General features: G+C 51.7%; 2 protein-coding genes across 7 annotated transcripts in view; both read left to right on the top strand.

Moving 5' to 3' along the window:
- Positions 1 to 3632, top strand: part of AP2B1 (adaptor related protein complex 2 subunit beta 1) — a 141365-nt gene extending 137733 nt beyond the window's left edge. For all 6 annotated transcript variants that reach the window (XM_008971262.5, XM_008971260.5, XM_055102052.2 and 3 more), the window contains one exon: positions 846 to 3632. In XM_008971262.5, the coding sequence (XP_008969510.1) occupies positions 846 to 920 (75 nt within the window). In that variant the 3' untranslated portion in view covers positions 921 to 3632. The remainder of the gene's footprint in view (positions 1 to 845) is intronic.
- Positions 3633 to 8855: 5223 nt separating this feature from the next.
- Positions 8856 to 20752, top strand: RASL10B (RAS like family 10 member B). Its single transcript, XM_034942075.3, has 4 exons — positions 8856 to 9100; positions 12271 to 12633; positions 17652 to 17776; positions 18278 to 20752. The coding sequence occupies exons 2-4, from the start codon at positions 12418 to 12420 to the stop codon at positions 18546 to 18548; spliced, it is 612 nt and encodes a 203-aa protein (XP_034797966.1). The 5' UTR covers positions 8856 to 9100; positions 12271 to 12417; the 3' UTR covers positions 18549 to 20752.
- Positions 20753 to 21100: the final 348 nt, after the last annotated feature.

The raw sequence follows: 21100 nt of genomic DNA, 5'->3' as shown, positions 1-21100 counted from the left end.
TCTAGAGTGCGTTTTGCATGCTTATATTATTGTTAATAATATTCTGCCTAATCTAATACAATTAAGATTCTAAATCTGGGTTTAAATTTTGTCCTTACTGACTCACAAAGTGAAATTCTCAATATTCACCATTAAGATCTTTTTAATATTGATGTTTAATTTGGTATTCATTAGACTAAAAGAAGAGGTGGTGGTAGAGGGGTATCAGAGGTATCTGATTTGCCTATCTAAAGAGGCAGAAAATAAAAGATTAAGCTGTTGACGTGAATTGAGGTTGGGTTATACTAAGTAAGTGTCTTTTCATGTTCTTGTCTTCCCTCTTAGGGGTGTATACTCTCCTCATTATAATACAGAAAGGACTAATACCTTGGACCTACCTAGTTTATGGCTTTATTTCACTTGATTGTACATCCTCCTGAAGTTGGGACTGAGATATAGCCATCCTCTTGTCAGACTGAGAAACTGAGGCAGGCAGCTGAAAGGACCATCAACAAGTTAAGGGCTTTGGCCCTTCCCTTTTCATTTAATAATAATCCCTATAACTCTTAGCAAAGCATTAGAGCAGCTGTTGCTCTGCAGTCAGTGGCTTTGATGTTTTTAGTATGGATTATTTCCTAATCTTATAGACCCACATGGAATGGAGGTGGAAGCACAGCACAACTTGATATTGATTAAATTGAAATGCTAAAACCCACAGCACTAACATAATCTCTTTGTTTAGCTACTCCAGTGATAGAAGTTTCTGTCCCACTGTGTCAAAAGTTTTCTTGAACTGAGTGCTTGGATACCTTTAGAGCTAATGCCAACCTCTGTGCTAATCTTCCATCTCCTTTTTCTCCTAACAGCTGTCACTGAAGTGTAGAGCTCCTGAAGTCTCTCAATACATCTATCAGGTCTATGACAGCATTTTGAAAAACTAACAAGACTGGTCCAGTACCCTTCAATCATGCTGTGATCGGTGCAAGTCAAGAACTCTTAACTGGAAGAAATTGTATTGCTGCATAGAATCTGAACACACTGAGGCCACCTAGCAAGGTAGTAACTAGTCTAACCTGTGCTAACATTAGGGCACAACCTGTTGGATAGTTTTAGCTTCCTGTGAACATTTGTAACCACTGCTTCAGTCACCTCCCACCTCTTGCCACCTGCTGCTGCTATCTGTCCTTACTTGTGGGCTTCTCCATGCTGTGCCAATGGCTGGCTTTTTCTACACCCTCTTTTGAGTGTAGTTTGGTATTTTGTAATTGAGAGCTCATTTCAAAAGCAGAAAAAGACAACAAATATTAAAGCAAGGAAAAGTGTAACTGAAACACTGCACTTTACTGTTTTATACTTTTGTACATATGAGAAATCAAGGGATTAGTGCAACCGGTAGAAAGCATTGAAATGACTGTCATTAACCACACAGTCCTGGAGGCAGAGATGCAGTTACCTACCCTAGCTTTTGATGGGTTCTCTTATCTGTGGTAGCCTTATCCCTGGTCATTTGGATTTTCAGTTTGCTTTTTTCTTTTTTTCCCCTCCAAACTCCTTTTCCTTGGCCAAGCCTTCATGCTTCCCCCTTTCCATATTATAATCTCATTTGATTGCTCTGCAGTTGGGAACGGTGATCTTGAATGATGTTTCAGTGTGCAAAAACTATAGAGCCTGTCAGCACCAAAGCTGACAGAAGTTATACCTTACTCCTTTCCTTTCCCCTGAACAAACCTGCTAATCCCACTAATTCAGGAATTTGAGTAGAGATGGGGAACAAGAACCCAGATGCTGTCCCCTCACCCCCTCTCCTGTATTTCTCAGGTCCAGTTCAAATCTAAAATTCTACTTTTAGAGTTGAAACAGAGTAATAACTTATCCAACCCTCTTTTCCTACAAAGGAGAAAGATAAAAGGCACAAAGGTTACCGCCAAGGCCTGTCAGCTGTGTAGTGGCAAAGCCGAGACCGAGTCTCCTAAGTCCCCGTCAGTGTGGTTTTCACCACAGGACTGTCTCTTGTCGTTTTCCCCTAATGCCTTCTCCTGCCTTTTCTGTGCCTACTTTTTGGCTCTTCACATATTCCATATTGATTTTGACGCTCTGTATATTGGCATCAGGTGGCAGCTGAATATCTTTTGAATTACTCGAAGGTGAAGCCAGATGCCAGAATGAAGGCGTAGCCAGTGTTTCCCATATGCCCCTGGAGCCCCACTTATTGAGGCCAGCAGAATAGGTGCAGAGATGAAGTGAGCTTAGAGATGTTGCAAATGCTTTTTATCCCTTCAGCTCTCTGATCTGCTCTTTCTTCATGATACTTAGTCTGCAGGACATATTAAGATCATCCCAGAGGTTCAGGCAGTTCCTGTCATCTCTGAAAAGACTGGGGGATATGAAATCTTCCCCCTACCCCCCCTTAATGCGTTGGGTATGATTTTTCAAAGAATGCTTCATGCCCAAAATACCAGCCTGTTTAGCAGTGTTACACTGTTTGATCTGCGGGCACTTGTTGCATTGCCTGGCACCCAATATTCAGGGTCCATGACTAAGACTGGTCTTCTCAGATGCCCTGCTTAAATCAGGGGCACTTCAGGCTCCACAGGCGTCATGTTGGACTGCGACCTAACTCACTGGACTCAGAGGAGGAATCATGGAAAACAAGAGCAAAACTACCCCACACCCCTATTTCATGTCTGAAATAACCCTGCTTCATACCAGTTGCAAAGCTTGTGGGGAGCGGTCCCACAAAGCACTTTCTTAAACCTTGAGAATCTCCAAGAGAAAAATATTTGGGGAAGGAGGGAGGAAATATGTCCCTTGCACACCACACCTGAAGCACATGGCAGTAGGAAACAGCATAGGATTGTATGTGGGAGGTGGATAGGTCGGTGATGTGTGGGGTGGAAAAGCAGGTTGGTAAAGTTCCCTTCTTGGGACTCATTCCTGGAGTCAGTGGATACAAGCAGTGCAGAAGGTTCACACTGCAAATAGTGTTCTCATCTCAAAGCAAACTATCATTCCAGAAGGAAAAGTGTGTCAGGGCAAGCAGACAACACAATTTCCTATCAGAATATGTCCCTCAACCCCCGAAACAAGGCTTCTCTCAGCCTCCCCACCAGTGATGGATAACAGCTCCTATTCTCAGCTGACCTGACTGAGCCAACCCGTGAACTCTTCACTCCTTGGGGAAGCCACCTGCCATCACACCCCTGAGCAGAGTTAGGGAGGAATTCTACTTCCCATAAAAGGACCTCTCCTGAGAGGCAAAACCTGTTGCCTCCACCACGGCTTCCCTCTTGGCTCATTCCAAGCTTGGCCAAATTGGGGAAGTGGGATGGAGGTTGCCCTGCATCCCCCCTCCTCTGCCTGAGTGTGTCTTTGTAATGTCAGCTGGCATCATACAAAGAGCAGGAGAAGCAAACACCCAGAACTCTTTTGCTGGTCAGAGATTCCGAGTGTCTGTCCTCACCCAAGCCTGCTCTGTGTGTCTGTGTTGTGAAGCTTGAGACTCTGGAAAGAAATGGGGAGGGGGGGCAGGGGAAATGTTGCCCTAAGAATGCTTCTCATTCCTCTGTTCTTATTGGGTCCTGTTTTTCGGGAGGGTGGGGGTTGGGGGAAGCTTGACCTTGTGTCTTCGTCAATAAACTCACATTTACACAAAATGAAGTTTGTGGTATGTATTTTTTTCCCCACAACTGACATTCTAGGAGAAAACACAGCAGGCCAGAGAGGGACAGAACATTCATAACCACTCTATTAAAACTTTTCTGACTGCCCCAGCCCTCCCAGGGATTCAGCCACATGAAATTAAGAGTGACTTGAGGGAGAATCATATACCTCCTGGAGGCTCCTTTTGACCAAGCCCCAAAGCACCACTGCAACTCCAGGCATCTTTGCAGGCAGGGAGTGCTCAGAGGAGTCAATCTGTCTTTTCCTGGCAGTTCCCCTGCTGGGGCCCCAGGCAAATGGTCCCAGGGGCAGTAGCCAGAGCCACAGGGCCTTTTTCTGACTTGTCAGTTGGCATCCAGCCAGCAGGGCCCAGGGCGAGAGGAATGCGGCAGAGCTTCTCATTGGTTTATTACCCAGGATGTCTCAATCATCTCTCAACTTACAAAAGCCTCTCAAACCCGGCCTCAGGGCCTGCATATTCCCAAGCAAATGGAATTAATCCTGCTTTAAAACAAGCTTCCCAGGGAGTTCAAGACTAGAGGCCTGCATTTGTGTTGTTGGGGGCATGTGACCCATATGTTGTCAAGACAGGAGGCCCCCCGCCAAGCCTAGGTTCTGATAAGCTGACAGCTGCTGAGATCTCCCACTGCCTGGAATGGGGGGAAGAGGCTGGAATGAGGGATCTAATACCAAGATACCCCTGGATAAGTCCCTGAACCTCTCTCACCACTAGAGTGAGTGTAGATAAAGCACTCTGCAGCATTTGAGACTTAGTAGGTGCTCAGCAACCGTAGCTGCCTTTATTACTTGGATGTCCAAACCCCATGAGCAAACTGCCTTTTGGCAGCTAGGAACTTTCTGGTTGTCTCCATGTTGCCAAGCTGCAGTTAGCTGTAATAGGAAAAACACTTGGTGAGAGGGGTCAAACCGGGGTTGCCAGTTAAGAATGACATTAATTTGGGCAAAGAAAGTCCTGAAGGAGAGGTTCTCAACTCTTCGGTGCACATTAATGTCACCTGGAGAGCTTTCAAAAAAGACATGGCTCAGTTCAATCAGTCTGGGGTGGGACCTGGGGGGAATCAGCATGTTTTAAAACTCCCAGGTGTTTTCTAACGTGCAGTCAAGGTCAAGAATCACTGCCAGAGAGAGAGGCTCACACCTGTTCACCTACTTCCTCTTCCACAGTAATACTCATGTTCTGTGGCAGTTGAAAAATGGTTAAAGCACTTCCATATGTACAATACCTGCCTATTCCCTTACCTATCTCATGAATTTAATTTCATCTCCAGTTTACAGATGAGATGTGGCAGAGCCACGTCTTCTGACTCCCTGTCTGTGTCCTTAGAACTACACTGTAGCTTCCTCCTTCGTCCACTGGAGGTTCTGTAATAGGTTCTCTCCTACCTCTGCTCTCAGCCACATCCCAGCTTGCTAAGCCCCTAGGATACCAGTATGTTCAGAGCACACTGGTCCCAGACTTGCACCTGAGACTACACTGTCTTTCTCTGCCTGTAAAGTGACAACTAGGAAACACTGAGATGTCAGGTACATTGTTTCTGAGGTCAGAAAACAGCTAAGGACTCGCAGGTTTGGGCTTTCTACTCCCACTTCATGCATTAATGCTTTTTCTGGTTTTGCTTAGACCCAGATTCTTTTTCCCTGCCACCCCCAGCTCCAGGAGGCAAGAGCCTGTTTATTTTAATACCTGGTATGGCACTTGGAAAAGATCACACCTCCCCCGTTGTTACCCAATTCTATCTCCTGAACACTAATCCTAGAATCCCAGCCAGCCCCCAGACATGTTATTAGCAACAAGGGATGTTTCTTGAAAAGTTTCCGAGTTGGCTCCAAACTTACCATCTCAATTTCTCATTTAGCTTTTGCCCTGCCATGCTTGATGCTGCCAACAAAGGGAAGACTAATTTGGGGGTTGGTTAGACCCAGATTCTCAGCTGGAAAAGTGCTTGCAATGGCTGTTTCCAAGAGCATCGTTTTGAGACAAGACTGCCATCTCTGGGATCATTTCTCAATGCTCTGGGGCTGAGATTACTCCACTCATCCCACTTCTCCCACCGGGTAGATGTTAGAGGATGATGTTCAAGTCCAGCCTCTAGCTCACCCTCTCTTGTTTCATTTACTCTTCACTTATGGTCGGAGACCCCAGGATCTGGCCTAATAGCCTCTGAAAGTAGGATCCTCAGCTATGATGGAGCAGGGGCAGAGGTAGGCAGGTCTGGGTTTTTGACATTTCTGTCCCACTTCGTGTCTGGGCCTCAGCTACTGCAGGCGGTCCCATGTGTCTGCTCCCTGAGTTTGCACCTCAGCCAACAGGCAGGCATCCTCAGCTGAGCCAGACCGACCTGAGGCTCAAGGTCAGACCCAAGTACAGAGTCTTTCACATGTTCCCATCAAAGTGCTCCTAATGATGGGGGAGAGTGAACAGGCCCCTAGGGGTGCATGTTCTTAGGCCAAAGTGACTCTCAGCAAACCAAGATGACAACTGTATCCTAACTTCAGGCAAATCTTCCACTTCATGTAGATAGAACTGCTGTTTGTTTTTTTAAATAAAAATAATCCTTTAAATGACCTTTCACTGAAGGCCAGTATGAGGCCCCATAATTAACCTGCAGCTTTGTGTTTCCCTAGTGCAGTGGCACTATCACGGCTCACTGCAGCCCTGACCTTCAGGTGCAAGTGATCTGCCCCAGGTAGCTGAGACTACAGGTGTGCAACCACCATGCCCGGCTGTTTTTGTATGCTTTTTAGAGACGAGGTTTCACCATGTTGCCCAGGCTGGTCTTGAACTCCTTGACTCAAGCATTCTGCCCCCCTTGACCTCCCAAAGTGCTGGGATTATAGACATGAGCCATTGCGCCTAGTGTATTTTAATTTCTTACTTCTAGTCCACCTTTGGAATGGAGGGCCACAGCCTGGGGAAGCAGACATAAAGCCTGGGATCCTCGGGCAGGGTGAGGATTAGAGATTTTCAGATACAGTGGAGGGACAGGTGATGCAATCAAGAGGCCCTTAGCGACCCCATGTGATCCCACAGGGCCAGTTAAAATCTGATTTATTCTCCCCAAAAGTGGTGCTCCAGGAGGAAGCCAAATTCATTCCAGCCCTATACTTGCTTCTAGCTGCTGCCCTGGTCCTTTCATACCCCCACCCCAACCCTCTGGGAGCCTACCTAGAATAAATGGAACCGCTGTACCACGGTGTTGCTCATCCTCCTGTAGAATGCCTGCGTGTCCCTAAAAAGGCAAAAAGTAAAGGCCCCATGCTGAGACTTCCTACATGCCAGGCATTGTGTTAAGGATTTTACACACCTCAGCTCATTTACACCCTGTCAACAACAGTGAGGGACAATTAATCACACTCCATTTAATAAATGAGACTATAGACTTGAAGTTACTTGCCTCAGTTACAATAGTAAGTGGCAGAGTCAAGATTTAAATCTAGCTCTGTCTGATTCTGAAGCCCAGGCTCATACCCATTCTCCTCTGTGACTGAACAGGAGAGGGAAGGGAGGAATAGGGAAGGTGCCCAAAATGCAGAGGTCAGACTGTGGAGGAAAACTGAGTTCTGTTTGGGAGCCTGAGAGCCGGAGCACACGGTAATAGGAGGTCACAGTGGAGGATGCAGGGTCCCAGGGGTAAAAACACTTGGGATATCTCTCAAGCTTCTGCTCCTCCTCCTGCCCTGGAGGCTCTAAAATGCAACCTGAGCAGGTGTGTCCCTGCTTTAAAACTCTTCCATAGAGCCGGGTGCAGTGGCTCACGCCTGTAATCCCAGCACTTTGGGAGGCTGAGGCAGGTGGACCACCTGAGGTCAAGAGATGGAGACCATCCGGGCCAAGATGGTGAAACCCCATCTCTACTAAAAATACAAAAATTAGCTGGGTGTGGTGGCGCGTGCCTGTATTTCCAGCTACTCTGGAGGCTGAGACAGGAGAATTGCGTGAACCCAGGAGGCAGAGGTTGCCGTGAGCCAAGATCGTGCCACTGCACTCCAGCCTGGCAACATAGCGAGACTCCATCTCAAAAACAACAACAACAACAACAACAAAAAACTCTTCGATGACTTCCCATCCAGCACAGGGCTGGATCCCAACTCCTCATCCTGTCAATCAGGGCCTTTGTGACCAACCTCTCGCCTCTTCACCCACCATGCTTCCTCATGGGCTCCTGTCTGGTTCCCAGACTCACTTCTCAAGCCTGTGTAATTGCTCTTGACTTCCGTAGCTTTCTTCTGCTACAATCTCCCTCCACCCAGCCCCAAAATCTACTTCTTTCAAGGTTGCTTCCTTGAAAGTTGCCTCCTGCGAAGCTTCAGTGACTCGTCTAATGAGTTGTCCCACTTCCCCTGCCCTCCGCAGAACCTTGACTTTGCACACAGCACATTTTAATGTTGTGTGGTCTGCTTTTGATCTCACATTGGACTGTGAGCCTCCTACCAAACTCTTCAGTGACTGCTCAGCTAGGGACTCCCAATCTTTGTATTCACATTTTACATCTAAGTGAGACAAGCTTCTCGACCTCAACTATCTCATCTGTAAAGTGGAGGAAACAATCTACCCCATAGAATTGTGAGGATTCAATCTGAGGATGCATGCAAAGCTCATAGCGCACTGGCAAAATAGAGGTTGCCTATCAATGATGACATTGATTATGACATGACATTGATCATCAAAGGTTAGAGATGATGACTTTTAGAATAAATACATGGGTGATTTTGCCCTCAATCCTGACAAATGCTGATATCTCCCATTCTGGAGAGAAGAGGCCTATGGCAGTTTTAGGGGTGTGGAGGTCACGCATTGGCAGGGGAGACCTTCTTTGTGCCAGCCAGCTCTGCCTTTCACTGCAGCAGTGAAGGGTGAGAGTGATCACCCTTCGCTCAGCCCTTGAGGAGGGTGGAGGAGCAGAGCCTGGATGTCTCTAACACACAGTGCAGGGCACACTGTGCCGGGCACACAGTGGCCTGGTGACAGGCCTGGGCGAGGGGCATATGAGGCCAAGAGTCGGAATGAGCAAAGGCTTGAGGGCTTTCCCATGCCTTTCTTCAGCTCCTCCAAGTTACAGCTAAATTCCCGCAGGGAGAGTCTGGAGGGGTGCGAAGGTCGAGGCCAGGGATTAAAGAATTCGTCCAGGGCCGCCCAAGCGAATATGTCAGGCTCAGGGACCCAGCGGAATGCCAGCCCGCACCCCCGCCCCCCCTCCTCCTTCCAGCGCGAGCAGGCGGCGCGCTCCGGAGGGAGAGCTGGGGCTGGAGGTTCCTACCCCCTCGGCGGCCCGCATCTGCCCCCGCGCGCCCGCCCTGAGCCCGCCCCGACTGGGCAGGCAGGGGCGCCCCTACTTCTCTCCCCCCGGGCGGGGGAGCCGGGGGGCAGCGCCGGAGCCCGGGGGGAGCTCAGCCCCGCCGACCGGCCGGCCAGGGCAGGGGGCAGCTAGGACGGCCCCGGGTAAGCGGCGGGAGGAGGGGAAGGGGTCAGGGGTGGAGCGGGGCCGGGTCAGGGGCTCGGGAGGTCGGGCCGGGGTCAGCCCGGGAGGAGGAGACGGCCTGGGCGAGGGGCGTCCGGGACTAGGAGGGGGCCGGCGGGCGGGCGGGCGGGCGGGGAAGCGGTGCGGGGCCGCCACGTGAGAGCTGGAGCTGGGGGTGGGGGTGCCTGCAAGGTGCTGGAGGCGGAGAGCGAGCTGGGCTTCTACATCCCCCCAAACTCCTACCAATCAGGTCATGGGGAGCGCAGCATCCTCTGTCGCCCCCAGCCCACCCCCAGGCGAACGTGGTTGGAACAAACAGCTGGCAGACTTGTGACCCGGCCCTCGGGATCCACGAAGCCCCCGCTCTCAGCCTTGGGCAGCGACCCAGGTGTCCAGACGCAGGGAAGGGGACGGAACCAGGCTTCGCCCCCTGTGTGTGTCTCTGGTCTCTTGCCTCTCTTTCCGGGCAGTCTCTTGCCGGGCGCTGTCTGCAGACTCACTGCAGAGCGCAGGCCTTGGGGAGAAAGCGCTCAGGGGCCTGGGCCCTGCTTCCTGGGACAGCCCCCTCCCTTCCGCACTCAGCCAAGGGTGTTGGATTAATATACTCTTAGATCCAGGACCTCTGCCTGGAAAGAAGGAAGGGGCACCGATCGCTTCTGAGTTGGGGACAGGGCCACACTTGGGCCTGATGAGTTCCAGGAGGCTGGCCCCAGCCTAGGGGCCTCCTGCGCCCCCTCCCTAGCTCCTGGGCAGTGCCCCTCTTGCATTTCCCTGCCACTCCCCAGAAAGGGCTGGTTTCTGGGCAGGGAGTGTGGTGTCCACGACAATCTGCAGGTAGGGTGCATCCTAGAAATCTCTGAGCTGCCACACCCAGAGAGAGGCCAGGACTCTTCTTGGCGTTCCTTGCCCTCTCTTCCTCCCCTAGGACTCCTCACTCCCCACCTGCCTGTACTGGTTATGTAATTAACCCAGCTGAGTCTCTCTGCCATGCTGGTGGTAGTGGTGTCCAGGGATGCCTAAGGGGCTTCGGGACTTGGAGGGACACATGGGGAGGAGGGATAGGTACTTCCCCCTAGTTGGGAGCCCATGTAAGTGTATAAACACCTGTTGGAGAAGGGACACTGCATGGGGCAGGAAGGAGTTCAGGGTCCTAATCTTAGTTAACAACTCAACTGGCTATGAGGTCTTCACTTCCCTAAGTCACTGGGTTTGTTTTTGGCGGGGGGGGGTTGTTTGTTTTTTAAACCTTCAATAAAATGAGAAGAATCTCTCACACACACACTGCATGCATGTGAGCTCATGCAACAGTAGATAGCAGCCCCTCCTGGGATTGCTAGGAGGTTCCATTGCTAAGTTTGTGGGAAGCTTAGATGAATGAATGACCCCTGCCCATAGCAGTGGTCACTGTTTATCGAACACCTACTCTGGCCTAGGCACTGGGCTTTACATGCACACATCATAACACTTAATAAAGTTTCTTGCCCAAGGTCACACTTCAGGTGAATGGCAGAGCTAGGAATCAAGCCCTGGCGGTTCTCATTCCACATCCTGACCTGTATTTACTATGCTGTGTGCGCACGTACCCCGTGGAGTGAGTCCTCTGAACCAGGACAACCTGGGGGACATTCAGCTGTGGCTTGTGCATATGTGGAAAGAACATGCATCTGCAGAGAAGTATGCACCCATGCGGAAAAGCATGGCCTTGCCAGAATCTGGCGAACCCACCTGCCCTGGAGCCAGTTAGCAAGTGCTGATGTCACCCTCCTGGGAATCCAGACAGGAGGTCTCAGGCATGTAACAGCCTCTCTGGTCACCATCACCAACAAAAGAAGAAAGTTTCTCTCCTTTTCCTGGCTAAGAGATTTACTTGGATTTTCTCAGAAGTAGGGGCTGTTGACCTCATTTTACCTATGTGCAGAAGCATGGCTCCAGTTGAGAAGGTGATTTGCCCACTGACCTGCAGCAAGGACACACCAGAGCTGATGAATTCGTAGCAAGGCCCAAACCCCTAGCAGCCCTTTTCTGGGCACCTGCTATGTGCCAGGCCCTCTGGGCTCTACGGGATGCCAGAGAATCAGACCCAGACCTTGGCCTATATGCATTCACTGGTTAGAATCACTGAACTTGGCCAGGCGCGGTGACTCATGCCTGTAATCCCAGCACTTTGGGAGGCCAAGGTGGGTAGATCACCTGAGGTCAGGGATTCCAGGCCAACATGGCGAAACCCCATCTCTACTAAAAATACCAAAATTATCTGGGTGTGGTGGCAGGTGCCTGTAATCCCAGCTACTCGGGAGGCTGAGGCAGGAAAATGGCTTGAACCCAGGAGGTGAAGGCTGCAGTGAGTCGAGATCATGCCACTGTACTCCAGCCAACTTGAAAGTTGGAAGAAGTACTGCGACATCGTAGAAAGGAGTAGCTGCCCTTCGGGTTGTGATTGGGCACACTTCTTACTCCTTCTAAGCTTCTCTCTGAAGTGGGAATAACAGTACTTATCCCTTAGAGATGTCGTACTGACCAAGGATAACCATATGGGCATGCCAGCAGAGTAAGTGCTCAGCAGTGTTGCACCCCAGAGGCGACGTGGTCATCTAGTGCAGAATTCTCAACTAGGGGCATTTGGAAATGGGGGCAGGGGGAGTTTTTGGTCATCATGGTATCTGGAGGCTGGCAGTTACCTCTTGGGGGCCACGGAAAGCAAATGTCCTGCAATGTGTGGGCAGTCCTGCACAATCGAGTTCTCTCCCCACAAAATGTCAGGAGTGCCAGCACTGAGACACACCTGCCCAGTCCCACCCATTCAGGAGGACACAGACTCAGAGGTGTTGCCGTCTTGTCCCAGGCTCTGTGGGGAAGCTGGGATCAAACCAAGTCCAGTGCCCTTCCCACTCTGCTCTGCAGCCTGTTTTGGTTGGAGTTGGACCTGGAGAAAAGTCAAGTTATAAGTCAAGAAAGATTGGGCCCTACTACTGGAATGCAGGAAGAAATGGAGGAGGGATGGAGAGGTTTTGGAAAGGCAGCCACAGGGGTTCTGGGAGAGGGAAGGCATTCTAAGTGGCAGTAACAGCTTCAGCAAAGTCCCAAAGGTGGAAAAGTGCAGGACACGTCCAGGGATAAGCCAGTGCACTAAGCCCACCTCTTGTCCCCACAGTCCAGGTGGAGGCCGCAGAGGGCCCAGGGCAAGCAGAGGCAGCAATGGTTGGTCCTGACGGTGGCTGAGCCCCCAGCCCCTGGAATATGCAGCCCGGGGGAGCCCCAGACAGCGGCAAGGACGAGGTGGCGGAGTGGGGCGGGAGGCATGGTCTCCACCTACCGGGTGGCCGTGCTGGGGGCGCGAGGTGTGGGCAAGAGTGCCATCGTGCGCCAGTTCTTGTACAACGAGTTCAGCGAGGTCTGCGTCCCCACCACCGCCCGCCGCCTTTACCTGCCTGCTGTCGTCATGAACGGCCACGTGCACGACCTCCAGATCCTCGACTTTCCACCCATCAGCGCCTTCCCTGTCAATACGCTCCAGGTAGGAGGACCCTGGGGGGCATGGGTTAGTGGGGAAACGGATGGGTAGGGGAGAGGCTGGATTCCAAACTGCTGTAGCTTGGGCCCTATTGCCAGGGCCCCATCACTGAGTTTGGGAGCTCCACACTGCACCTTGGGCCACTCTGCTTAGAGCCGTTCCAGGAATCCATTCATTGGTGTGCTAGTTTATTCAACAAATATTTGGTGACCGTTCAATGTGTGCCAGGCCCTGCAGTGGGCACTGGTGCAGAATGGTGAGCAAAAAATTTATGGAATTTGCTTTCAAGAAACTCATAGTCTGGTGAGAAAAGGCGAATATGGTGTGATAAGTGCTATGATTGGAGGAGCAGGGAGCTGGGGCAGCCCTTAAGGGGGCATCTAGGCCATCCAGATGTGTTAGGGTGGAGTTGGGGGGTCACAGAGGGTGATGTCTCAACTAAATAGGTTTTAGGCAGGTAAGAGTCAGTAGAGAAAAGGACAGGGAACACTAGGCTACTGTGAATATTCAGAGCTGTGCCTACCATAACCTCACTCCACATCCTCTGGAGAAGGGACAGCAGCAGAATAGACGGGGCCCTGGGAAAGGTGTGTTCTTGGAGACTCTGGAGACCCCAGTCAGGTCTCTTGCCCAAGGCCCTCTTCTCTTAAGTGATGCTCTGCCCCTGACCTCAGGACCTGCCTGCTGGGCACCCTCCCTGCCAGGTTTGGATTTAAATGCCCGAGGGTCCTCACTTATTGTGTTCCTTCCCCACTGCCTGCTGGAACCAGGTCCTCTTGCCCTCTCTCAACCTCTGACTTGAGAGGGAGTGGAGAGAAAAAGGAAGCTGAGCTCTAGGACATGTTTGCTCACTGAAGGAAGCCTCTGACCAGAGTGTACAGAGCTTTTCCAGGAAGGACAGGCACAGTGGTGGAGGCCCAGAAGGCAGGGGACAAGGCTCGTCCAGGTGTAACTGAGCAAATCAAGCAGTCTCTCAGGCTGAGACCCTGGGCTGGGAGCTGGCGGGCAGCTCAGCACTCAGCACTCTCAGCAACACCAGGCAGGAGGGCCCTGGCCTAATCTGCCGGAGACACCTGTTCACCCATCCCAGGCACCTGGGGTCAGGAGGAAAGATGGAAGCCTGATCCCGCATCTGCCCTGGAAGCAGTGAGGCTGAGCCTGTCAGGGCAGACAGTCTGGATGCAGGGCCTTCTAGTTCTCTTCTAAAGGAGACTTTAACAATCACCTGATTGGACATTCAAATCTTGCTCCAAGCCTACACACTGAGCTTTGTTTATTTCATCTTGCCCCCTTTACCTTGATTCCTGCCCCACTCTCTATAACCACTCTTATCGAATTTTTCTTTCTTTTTTTAGATTTATTTATTTATTTATTTTAGATGGAGTCTCCCTCTGTCGCCCAGGCTGGAGTGCAGTGGCACGATCTCGGCTCACTGCAATCTTCGCCTCCCGGGTTCAAGCGATTCTCCTGCCTCAGCCTCCTGAGTAGCTGGATTACAGGCGCCTGCGACCACACCCAGCTAATTTTTGTATTTTTAGTAGAGATGGGGTTTCACCATGTTGGCCAGGCTGGTCTCAAACTCCTGACCTCAAGTGATCCGCCTGCCTCAGCCTCCCAAAGTACTGGGATTATAGGCATGAGCCACCACGCCTGGCCTCTTATCAGATTTTTATCCATACTTTCAGTGTTTCTTTACCCAAGTAAGAAAATGCATTCTTCCCTGCTTCTTACATAAAGAACAAAACAAAAACAAAAACAAGAACCATACTGTTCTGTACCTTGATTTTATTTTATTTTTAAAATTTTTTGTATAGATGGGTCTTGCTGTGTTACCTAAGCTGATCTCGAACTACTGGCCTCAAGCGATCCTCCTGCTTTGGCCTCTCAAAGTGCTGGGATTACAAGTGTGAGCCACCGTGCTTGGCGCTGTACCTCAATTTTTTTAACTTGCTATTATATCCTGAAGATTTTTCCAGGCCATTATCTAGAAGACGTCCTCATTCTTTTTTCATGGCCACGCCCTACTCCATTGAAGAGCTATACCATGGAGTCCTTTCTTGTTGGATAAGTGGGTGGTATCCAGTCTTGTGCTGTTTCAAACAGTGCCACAATGAACGGCCTTGTAGATAAGTCATTTTGAACGTAAGTAGGTACATCTGTGGGATCAATTACCGGAAAGGGCATTGCTGGAAATGGCACTGCTGGATCACAATGCCTGGAAATGGCATTGTGAATACAGAGCCAGGTGAGGTGGCTCATGCCTATAATCCCAACACTTTGAGAGGCTGAGGCAGGCGGATCACTTGAGCTCAGGAGTTCGAGACCAGCCTGGTCAACAGGACAAAACTCCGTCTCTACCAAAAATACAAAAAATTAGCCGGGCATGGTGCTCCATGCCTGTGGTCCCAGCTGCTTGGGAGGCTGAGGTGGGAGAATCGCCTGAGGCCGGGAGGTTGAGGCTGCAGTGAGCTGAGAGTGCCACTGCACTCCAACTTGGGTGACAGAGTGAGGCCCTGTCTCAAAAAAAAAAAGTGTGACAGTAACTGGAGTTTGGAGGGGAGGTTATTTCCAGATTGCCCTCCATAGCAGTGGCGTATGCTGTGCTCCTGTGAGCAATGTATATGAGAGCCCGTTTTCCTACAGTCTTGCCATCAGAGTATATTGTCAAACTTTTGACAATATATTTGACAATCTGAGAGATGAGATATGATATTCTCCTTGTAGTCTCCATTTGCATCTCTGATCTTGGGTGAAACTGAGCATCTTTCATAGGTTTAAGGGCCTTTGTGTTTCTCTTTTCAAGAACTATTGATGTCCTTTGCCCATTTTTCTGTTGGGTTGTTGGCTTTTTTCTTCTTGACTGACCCTGAGTTTTGGACTCTAAGATATCCAAGATTTCACTCCTGGAGCCCAGTAAGGGACTTTCGGCAGAGAAATACTGTGAAAAAGGTATCCTCAAGGCACCAAAGATTAAGTATAAAACCTAGGAATCCTGATGGCCACCATCTGAAAAGAAAATAATACATTCTTCTCCAATGCCAGATGAGATAGAGCCCAGGAGAGTAGTGTTTCCTGGGTGTGAGCCTCAGTGTCTTCTGCAGCCCCTTCTATCAGAGAAGGAAGCTGAGATTATCAGGTGCTTGCAACTCACCAAAGGAATTATCAGCAAATGCATGGTTGAGATGCAGGTGGCTGAGCCTTGTCCCTGAAACTGGACTCCCTTTCTATTGCTCCTTCTCTGTCTTGACAGAGCCCCAAGATGGCCTTTTACAGTTTGGAACCCTGCTTCCTCCCTTCAATCAAGGGGGAAGGGATAAGCTAGCCAATCAGGGGCCTTCCTCCTCTCTCTTTTAGGAACCCCCAGAGAGGAGTGGGTGGGAGGAAGCCAGGAGTTCCCCTCAAGGAGGCAACATGTTGGGGGAGAGGTGGGGCTGTCACCCTCAAAAGCTGGCAGCTGCTCCCTCTCCCCAGCAGACAGCTTGAAGAGACTGGGAGCCTCTCATCCCTCCCACTTCTCACTGATCTCCATTGGTCTTGGGGGATCGTGGGAGCATCCGTATACACAGGTTCCAGGCTCCTGGAGATCACTGTGTCCAGCAGAATGCAGTCTTCCCTGGACTAAGAAACCAGTTTCCTATGGTTTTAGGTTTGTCCTCGGCATCCTCCTGCCACACCAAAAATTTAAACCTCAGCACAAAGAAAAGATGCCACATCATCTCCCTAGGGAAATCCACTGCAGCATCTTCTAAGCCTTTGAGTTGGGAAGTGCTGTTCTGAAGTTGGACTTAACTCTGCACTACTGCCACCAAAGTCGTTTCCTTTTGATCCTTCTTGGAAGTGGAGAACTGTAGTCCTCCTTTGTGCCTGGCCCCTGCCCCACTCAATTCAGATGCTGGGACAGGAGACATACCTCCACCTTCTTCTAGTCTTTTGCCTGGGCTTTGGTGGGAGAAGACTCTGGTTTCCTTTGTCCTTGGAGGCCTCTGTCCCCCCACCTTTAGGGACCCCCTTCTTTCCACACACTGGCTGCCTGAAACCGCTCTTGCAGCTGGCATGTTGACTAATGAATCTGTTAAGGAAACTTCTCTTTAGTGTACTTGGCCTTTCTAGGAGTCTCTTCAACTTGAGCTGTACCCCCCAATCCCTTGAGAAGTTGCCACAAACATTCAGGAAGTTCATCTCCCTGGAGCTGCCCAGGGGCCCTACTCTACATCAGCCCATTATGCATCCAGTCTGAATCTTTTTCTGTTTCTCAACCCTGAGGGCAGAGAGAAGCATACAGAAGGGGCACATCAGGTAGCAGTCTAAGGGCAGTGGCAGAGGCAGGAGTTGCATTGATCCCGGCTTGGGCCATGGAGAGCTCACCAGCCCAGGTAGTGCTATTAAGGAGCACCTGCTTTGAGCCAACAGTGCTAGACACTCAGGGAGGAAGAGGGAGTATATAAAAATGAGGATGGCCTGGCTGTGGCCTTCTCAGGAGCTCACAGCAGAAGTGGGGAACTGGAGATGGAACAGCTCTAATGAAAGTGTAATAGAAGGATTGTTAGAACACAGGAGATGAAGGGAGTAGTCCCCTGCTTGCAGGAAGGATGGGAAATCAGGAAGCTTCTTGGAGGTGGTGGCACTTTAGCTGAACCTTGGAAGATAGAATTTTAACAGGTCCAACACCCAGCTCAGAGCTGGACTCTTAGAGGTACTTAATAAATGTACTTGTTGAACAAAGGCCTCGATGGACGGATGAGGGCATGACATGGAGCAAGGCAGAGCTAAACTCCAGATGTGCACAAGACAGTGCAGTGGCCCTGAAGATCAAACAATGTGACCTGCTCCATCCTAGCTTGGGAATGGGGAGGCTACAGCTCCTCCATTCTCCCTGGGCCTGGTCTCCTGGGGATGGTCGGGTATGGAAGGCTTCAGGTGCAGTGGCAGGTGAGAGCACTGCCCCTCTGATGGGAGGTGTCTGGGGGCTAGGGGAGCCCTCATGGCTGCTCTGACCCTGGTACTGGCTGGGGATATTGCAGGAGTGGGCAGACGCCTGCTGCAGGGGACTCCGGAGTGTCCACGCCTACATCCTGGTCTACGACATCTGCTGCTTTGACAGCTTTGAGTACGTCAAGACCATCCGCCAGCAGATCCTGGAGACGAGGTGAGAGGCTGGAACACAGTCCATTGCCACCTCTGTGGGTGCCCCAGTGCTAGCCAGTCCCTGTGAAAAGGGCACAGTATAGGGACACAGATAGAGGTATATGTGTTCTAAGATTTCCACACATACACTCAAACATGCATACATTGTGCTGTTCCCATTTCTGTCGACTCATGTTGGGACCCTGGCTGTGGGGGTGGCTAGAGTAGTGCAGTAGTTAAGAACTGGGACTTCTGGAACAAGACTTCCAGGGCCACTCAGCTGCATGACTTGAAGCCAGTAAACATTTAAGCCTATGTCCTCATCTGTAAAATGGGGATAACAGTAGAACCCATCTTTTAGATCAGTTGTGCTGATCAGAGAATATAACACCTCCAGGGCTTAGGGCTGCGCCTGGAGCAGAACCTACGGTGGTGGTAGTATTGGCCAGGCACAGCCTGCCCTGCTGGGAGTACAGCGGTTGTGGGGCTGACAGAGTTCTGAGCTGCCTGCCTCGCCCCACAGGGTGATCGGAACCTCAGAGACGCCCATCATCATCGTGGGCAACAAGCGGGACCTGCAGCACGGACGCGTGATCCCGCGCTGGAACGTGTCGCACCTGGTACGCAAGACCTGGAAGTGCGGCTACGTGGAATGCTCGGCCAAGTACAACTGGCACATCCTGCTGCTCTTCAGCGAGCTGCTCAAGAGCGTCGGCTGCGCCCGTTGCAAGCACGTGCACGCTGCCCTGCGCTTCCAGGGCGCGCTGCGCCGCAACCGCTGCGCCATCATGTGACGCCTGCGCGCCCCTCGGGCTGCACCGGCACTGGCCGAGCGGAGGGCGGGGCCGTACTGCGGGGCTGGGGCGGGGAGCGGGCGGGAAATGGAACTGTGACGGTCCCGGCCTGAGGCCCCTGCAGCCACGCATCTCCCGGTGAGAAGCAGAGCGCGAGAGGGAGCCCTCCGTAACTGCCCAGCCCTGCCCCTTGCCCCCGTGGCTTCCTGGGACAGCCGCCTTCAGTGCTGTATTTAGTGCAGTGCCCGGCCCGACCCGCGGGGGTGCCACAGCCTTTTGGGATGGGGGTGAGCGTGCAATGGAGGCTGGGGGTGGCGAGGTGCCGCCTTGGCCGGGCCCCCACCTGTCTTCTCCAGAATGTGTCTGTCTTTGCCTGGTGTCTTCCTTTCCCGTGTCCGCCCACCCCAGCGTCTGTTGGTACTTACCTGTCTCACCTACCCTCCAGTCCCCTCCCAGCTCCGCTCACAGGGCTCTCATTTCGTCCATCCCCTTGTCGCAGATCCTGGCAGCTTCTTTGTGAGGCCAGGCCTTCTGACTGTCAGCACCACCGGCACAGGGCAGAGATGCGGGTGGCCCAAGGACCACGATCAAGGGGTCCGGGGGACCGAGGTCCCAGATCAGTGAGGGGAGAAGGTTGAGCTCTCTGGCTTCCAGGGAGACCTCCCCGCCCAGCAGCCCCCAGAGACACAACAACCTACCTTCCAGCCTTAACTCGATGGTCCGTCCCTGCCAGGTGCCCCTCACTCTTCCTGACCCCAAAGCCAGATCACCCCCTGGGTTAAAACTTTTTTTCTTTTTTTTTTTGGACAGAGTGTGGAAAGGGAGCCCCCCAAAGGATAGCTTCTTTTTCATGATGCCAGGCTCCAGTCCTTTATTCCCTTCTGCATACTGCAATCTGATCTGTCAGACTGGGGAATGTTGGGTTCTGGGGTCTGGTCGTGGGTAGGATGGTGCCCAGAAGGGGGTTAGGTTGTCCCAGTGAAAATTCTGTTGCCCCGTCTCAACCCCATCTGACTACCCCAGACTCTGCCTGCCTCAGATCTCAGACTTTCCTGATTAATCTGGGGAAGAACAGAGCCAGGGAAAGAATGGTGGGGACCCCTGTACTTGGGGGAGACACACCTGCATCTTCCTCCTGCCACAGATGGAGGCCCTCAGGATCTGACACCCTCTTGTCCCAACACCAGTCAGCCCTATACCCTAACTCACTCCACCCCATTTTCTCCGGCTGCCTGGCCGGGTTTCTACCTCTCGTCACCGGAGCTGATCACTGTCAGTTTTGTACCGATTTAGAAATAACAATAATAATGAAGATTCTAGGAATGGCATGAGGGATTGATGGGGGACTTGGAGGGAGGGACAAGTGGTGCCCTGTCCCCTGCTCCCCTGGCCAAAGAAAGCTGTCCTTGAGGCTGAGCCCTCAGCCCTGGCCTGGTGGGGGGACAGCAAGGTCCCTTGTTATAAGAGGGGCAGAGAGGACAACTCCGCTTTGGCCAACCTAGCCAAGGCTGCAGCATATAGACCAGGAAATCAGTGGTGATGGAGCAGAGTCTGGGGGAAGGGTCGTGGGTGGGGAATTTATCACCAACATCCATTGTAGGGGGAATCTATGATTCTGCTTCCCCAGCGGATTCCCACTCTGTCCACCAAGTGGGGGGTAGCACAGCCTCACAGCAACCGCCCTGACCTTGGGCAGTCTAGTGTTCCTGCATTCTAGTCCCTGCTGTGCTGCAGGACTTTGGGCAAGTGACCTGCCCTCTGTGAGCCTCCCTCTGACACAGAGGAGGTGGCTCCCCTTCCCCACACCTTAGAGTGGCTGGGAGGGTAACAAAGAGGGCCTGCCCCTTTAGTATCCTGCACCCCTGCCCCCTGGTTCACCAGAGGGAGCGGATGAAGGATGGCAGCATCTCACATGCCCCATCACCAACTCTGAGGCACCTGGGGTGGGGGGGTGGGGCTCAGGCCTCTGGCTGCTCCCCTGTGGGAGCCATTGGAATGTATCCCCTGACAGGCCCCCTTCCGCCTCCACCTCAACCCAGGTCTTGGATTTCAGGTCCCTCCACCCCCATTCTGAGTCTCTGTCCTTCTCCTTCCACCCCCTCCCAGGGTTTCCCACCACAGGGTCTGGAAGTGTGTGTGACGCCCATTGAGCTGTTACCCGAAGTCAGATTAAAAATCAGGGAGTGTTTTCCCTCGTTTCTGTACCAAGGTGTTGGCTCCATTCCTCATGGTAGGAGGGGAGGGGTCCCCACAGGGCTTGCCTGCTGAGCTCCGTGTGGAAGGAGGGTGAAGGTGTTGAGGTGGGCCCCAGTCCCAAAGCCCAGGTCAACAGGGAGACCACCGGTGAAGAGTTTGGGATTTATCACCTTTCCACCTAACCCCAAACCCTCCAGCTAATTCAAACCATTCAGAAGGGAAGCAGAACTTCTCCCCTGCCACTGTCTGGAAAATTTCCATAATGGGACTCAATCCCAGCTTCTCCGTCTGCGTCTCGTCCTTCCCACTCAAGGCTGAGACTTTACAGCCTCTCAGTCATAACTTCTTGGATGTAG

Source organism: Pan paniscus, chromosome 19 (genome assembly GCF_029289425.2).
Source record: "Pan paniscus chromosome 19, NHGRI_mPanPan1-v2.0_pri, whole genome shotgun sequence".
In the NCBI taxonomy this organism is placed as follows: domain Eukaryota; kingdom Metazoa; phylum Chordata; class Mammalia; order Primates; family Hominidae; genus Pan; species Pan paniscus.
This window is presented reverse-complemented; position numbering and strand designations above follow the sequence as displayed.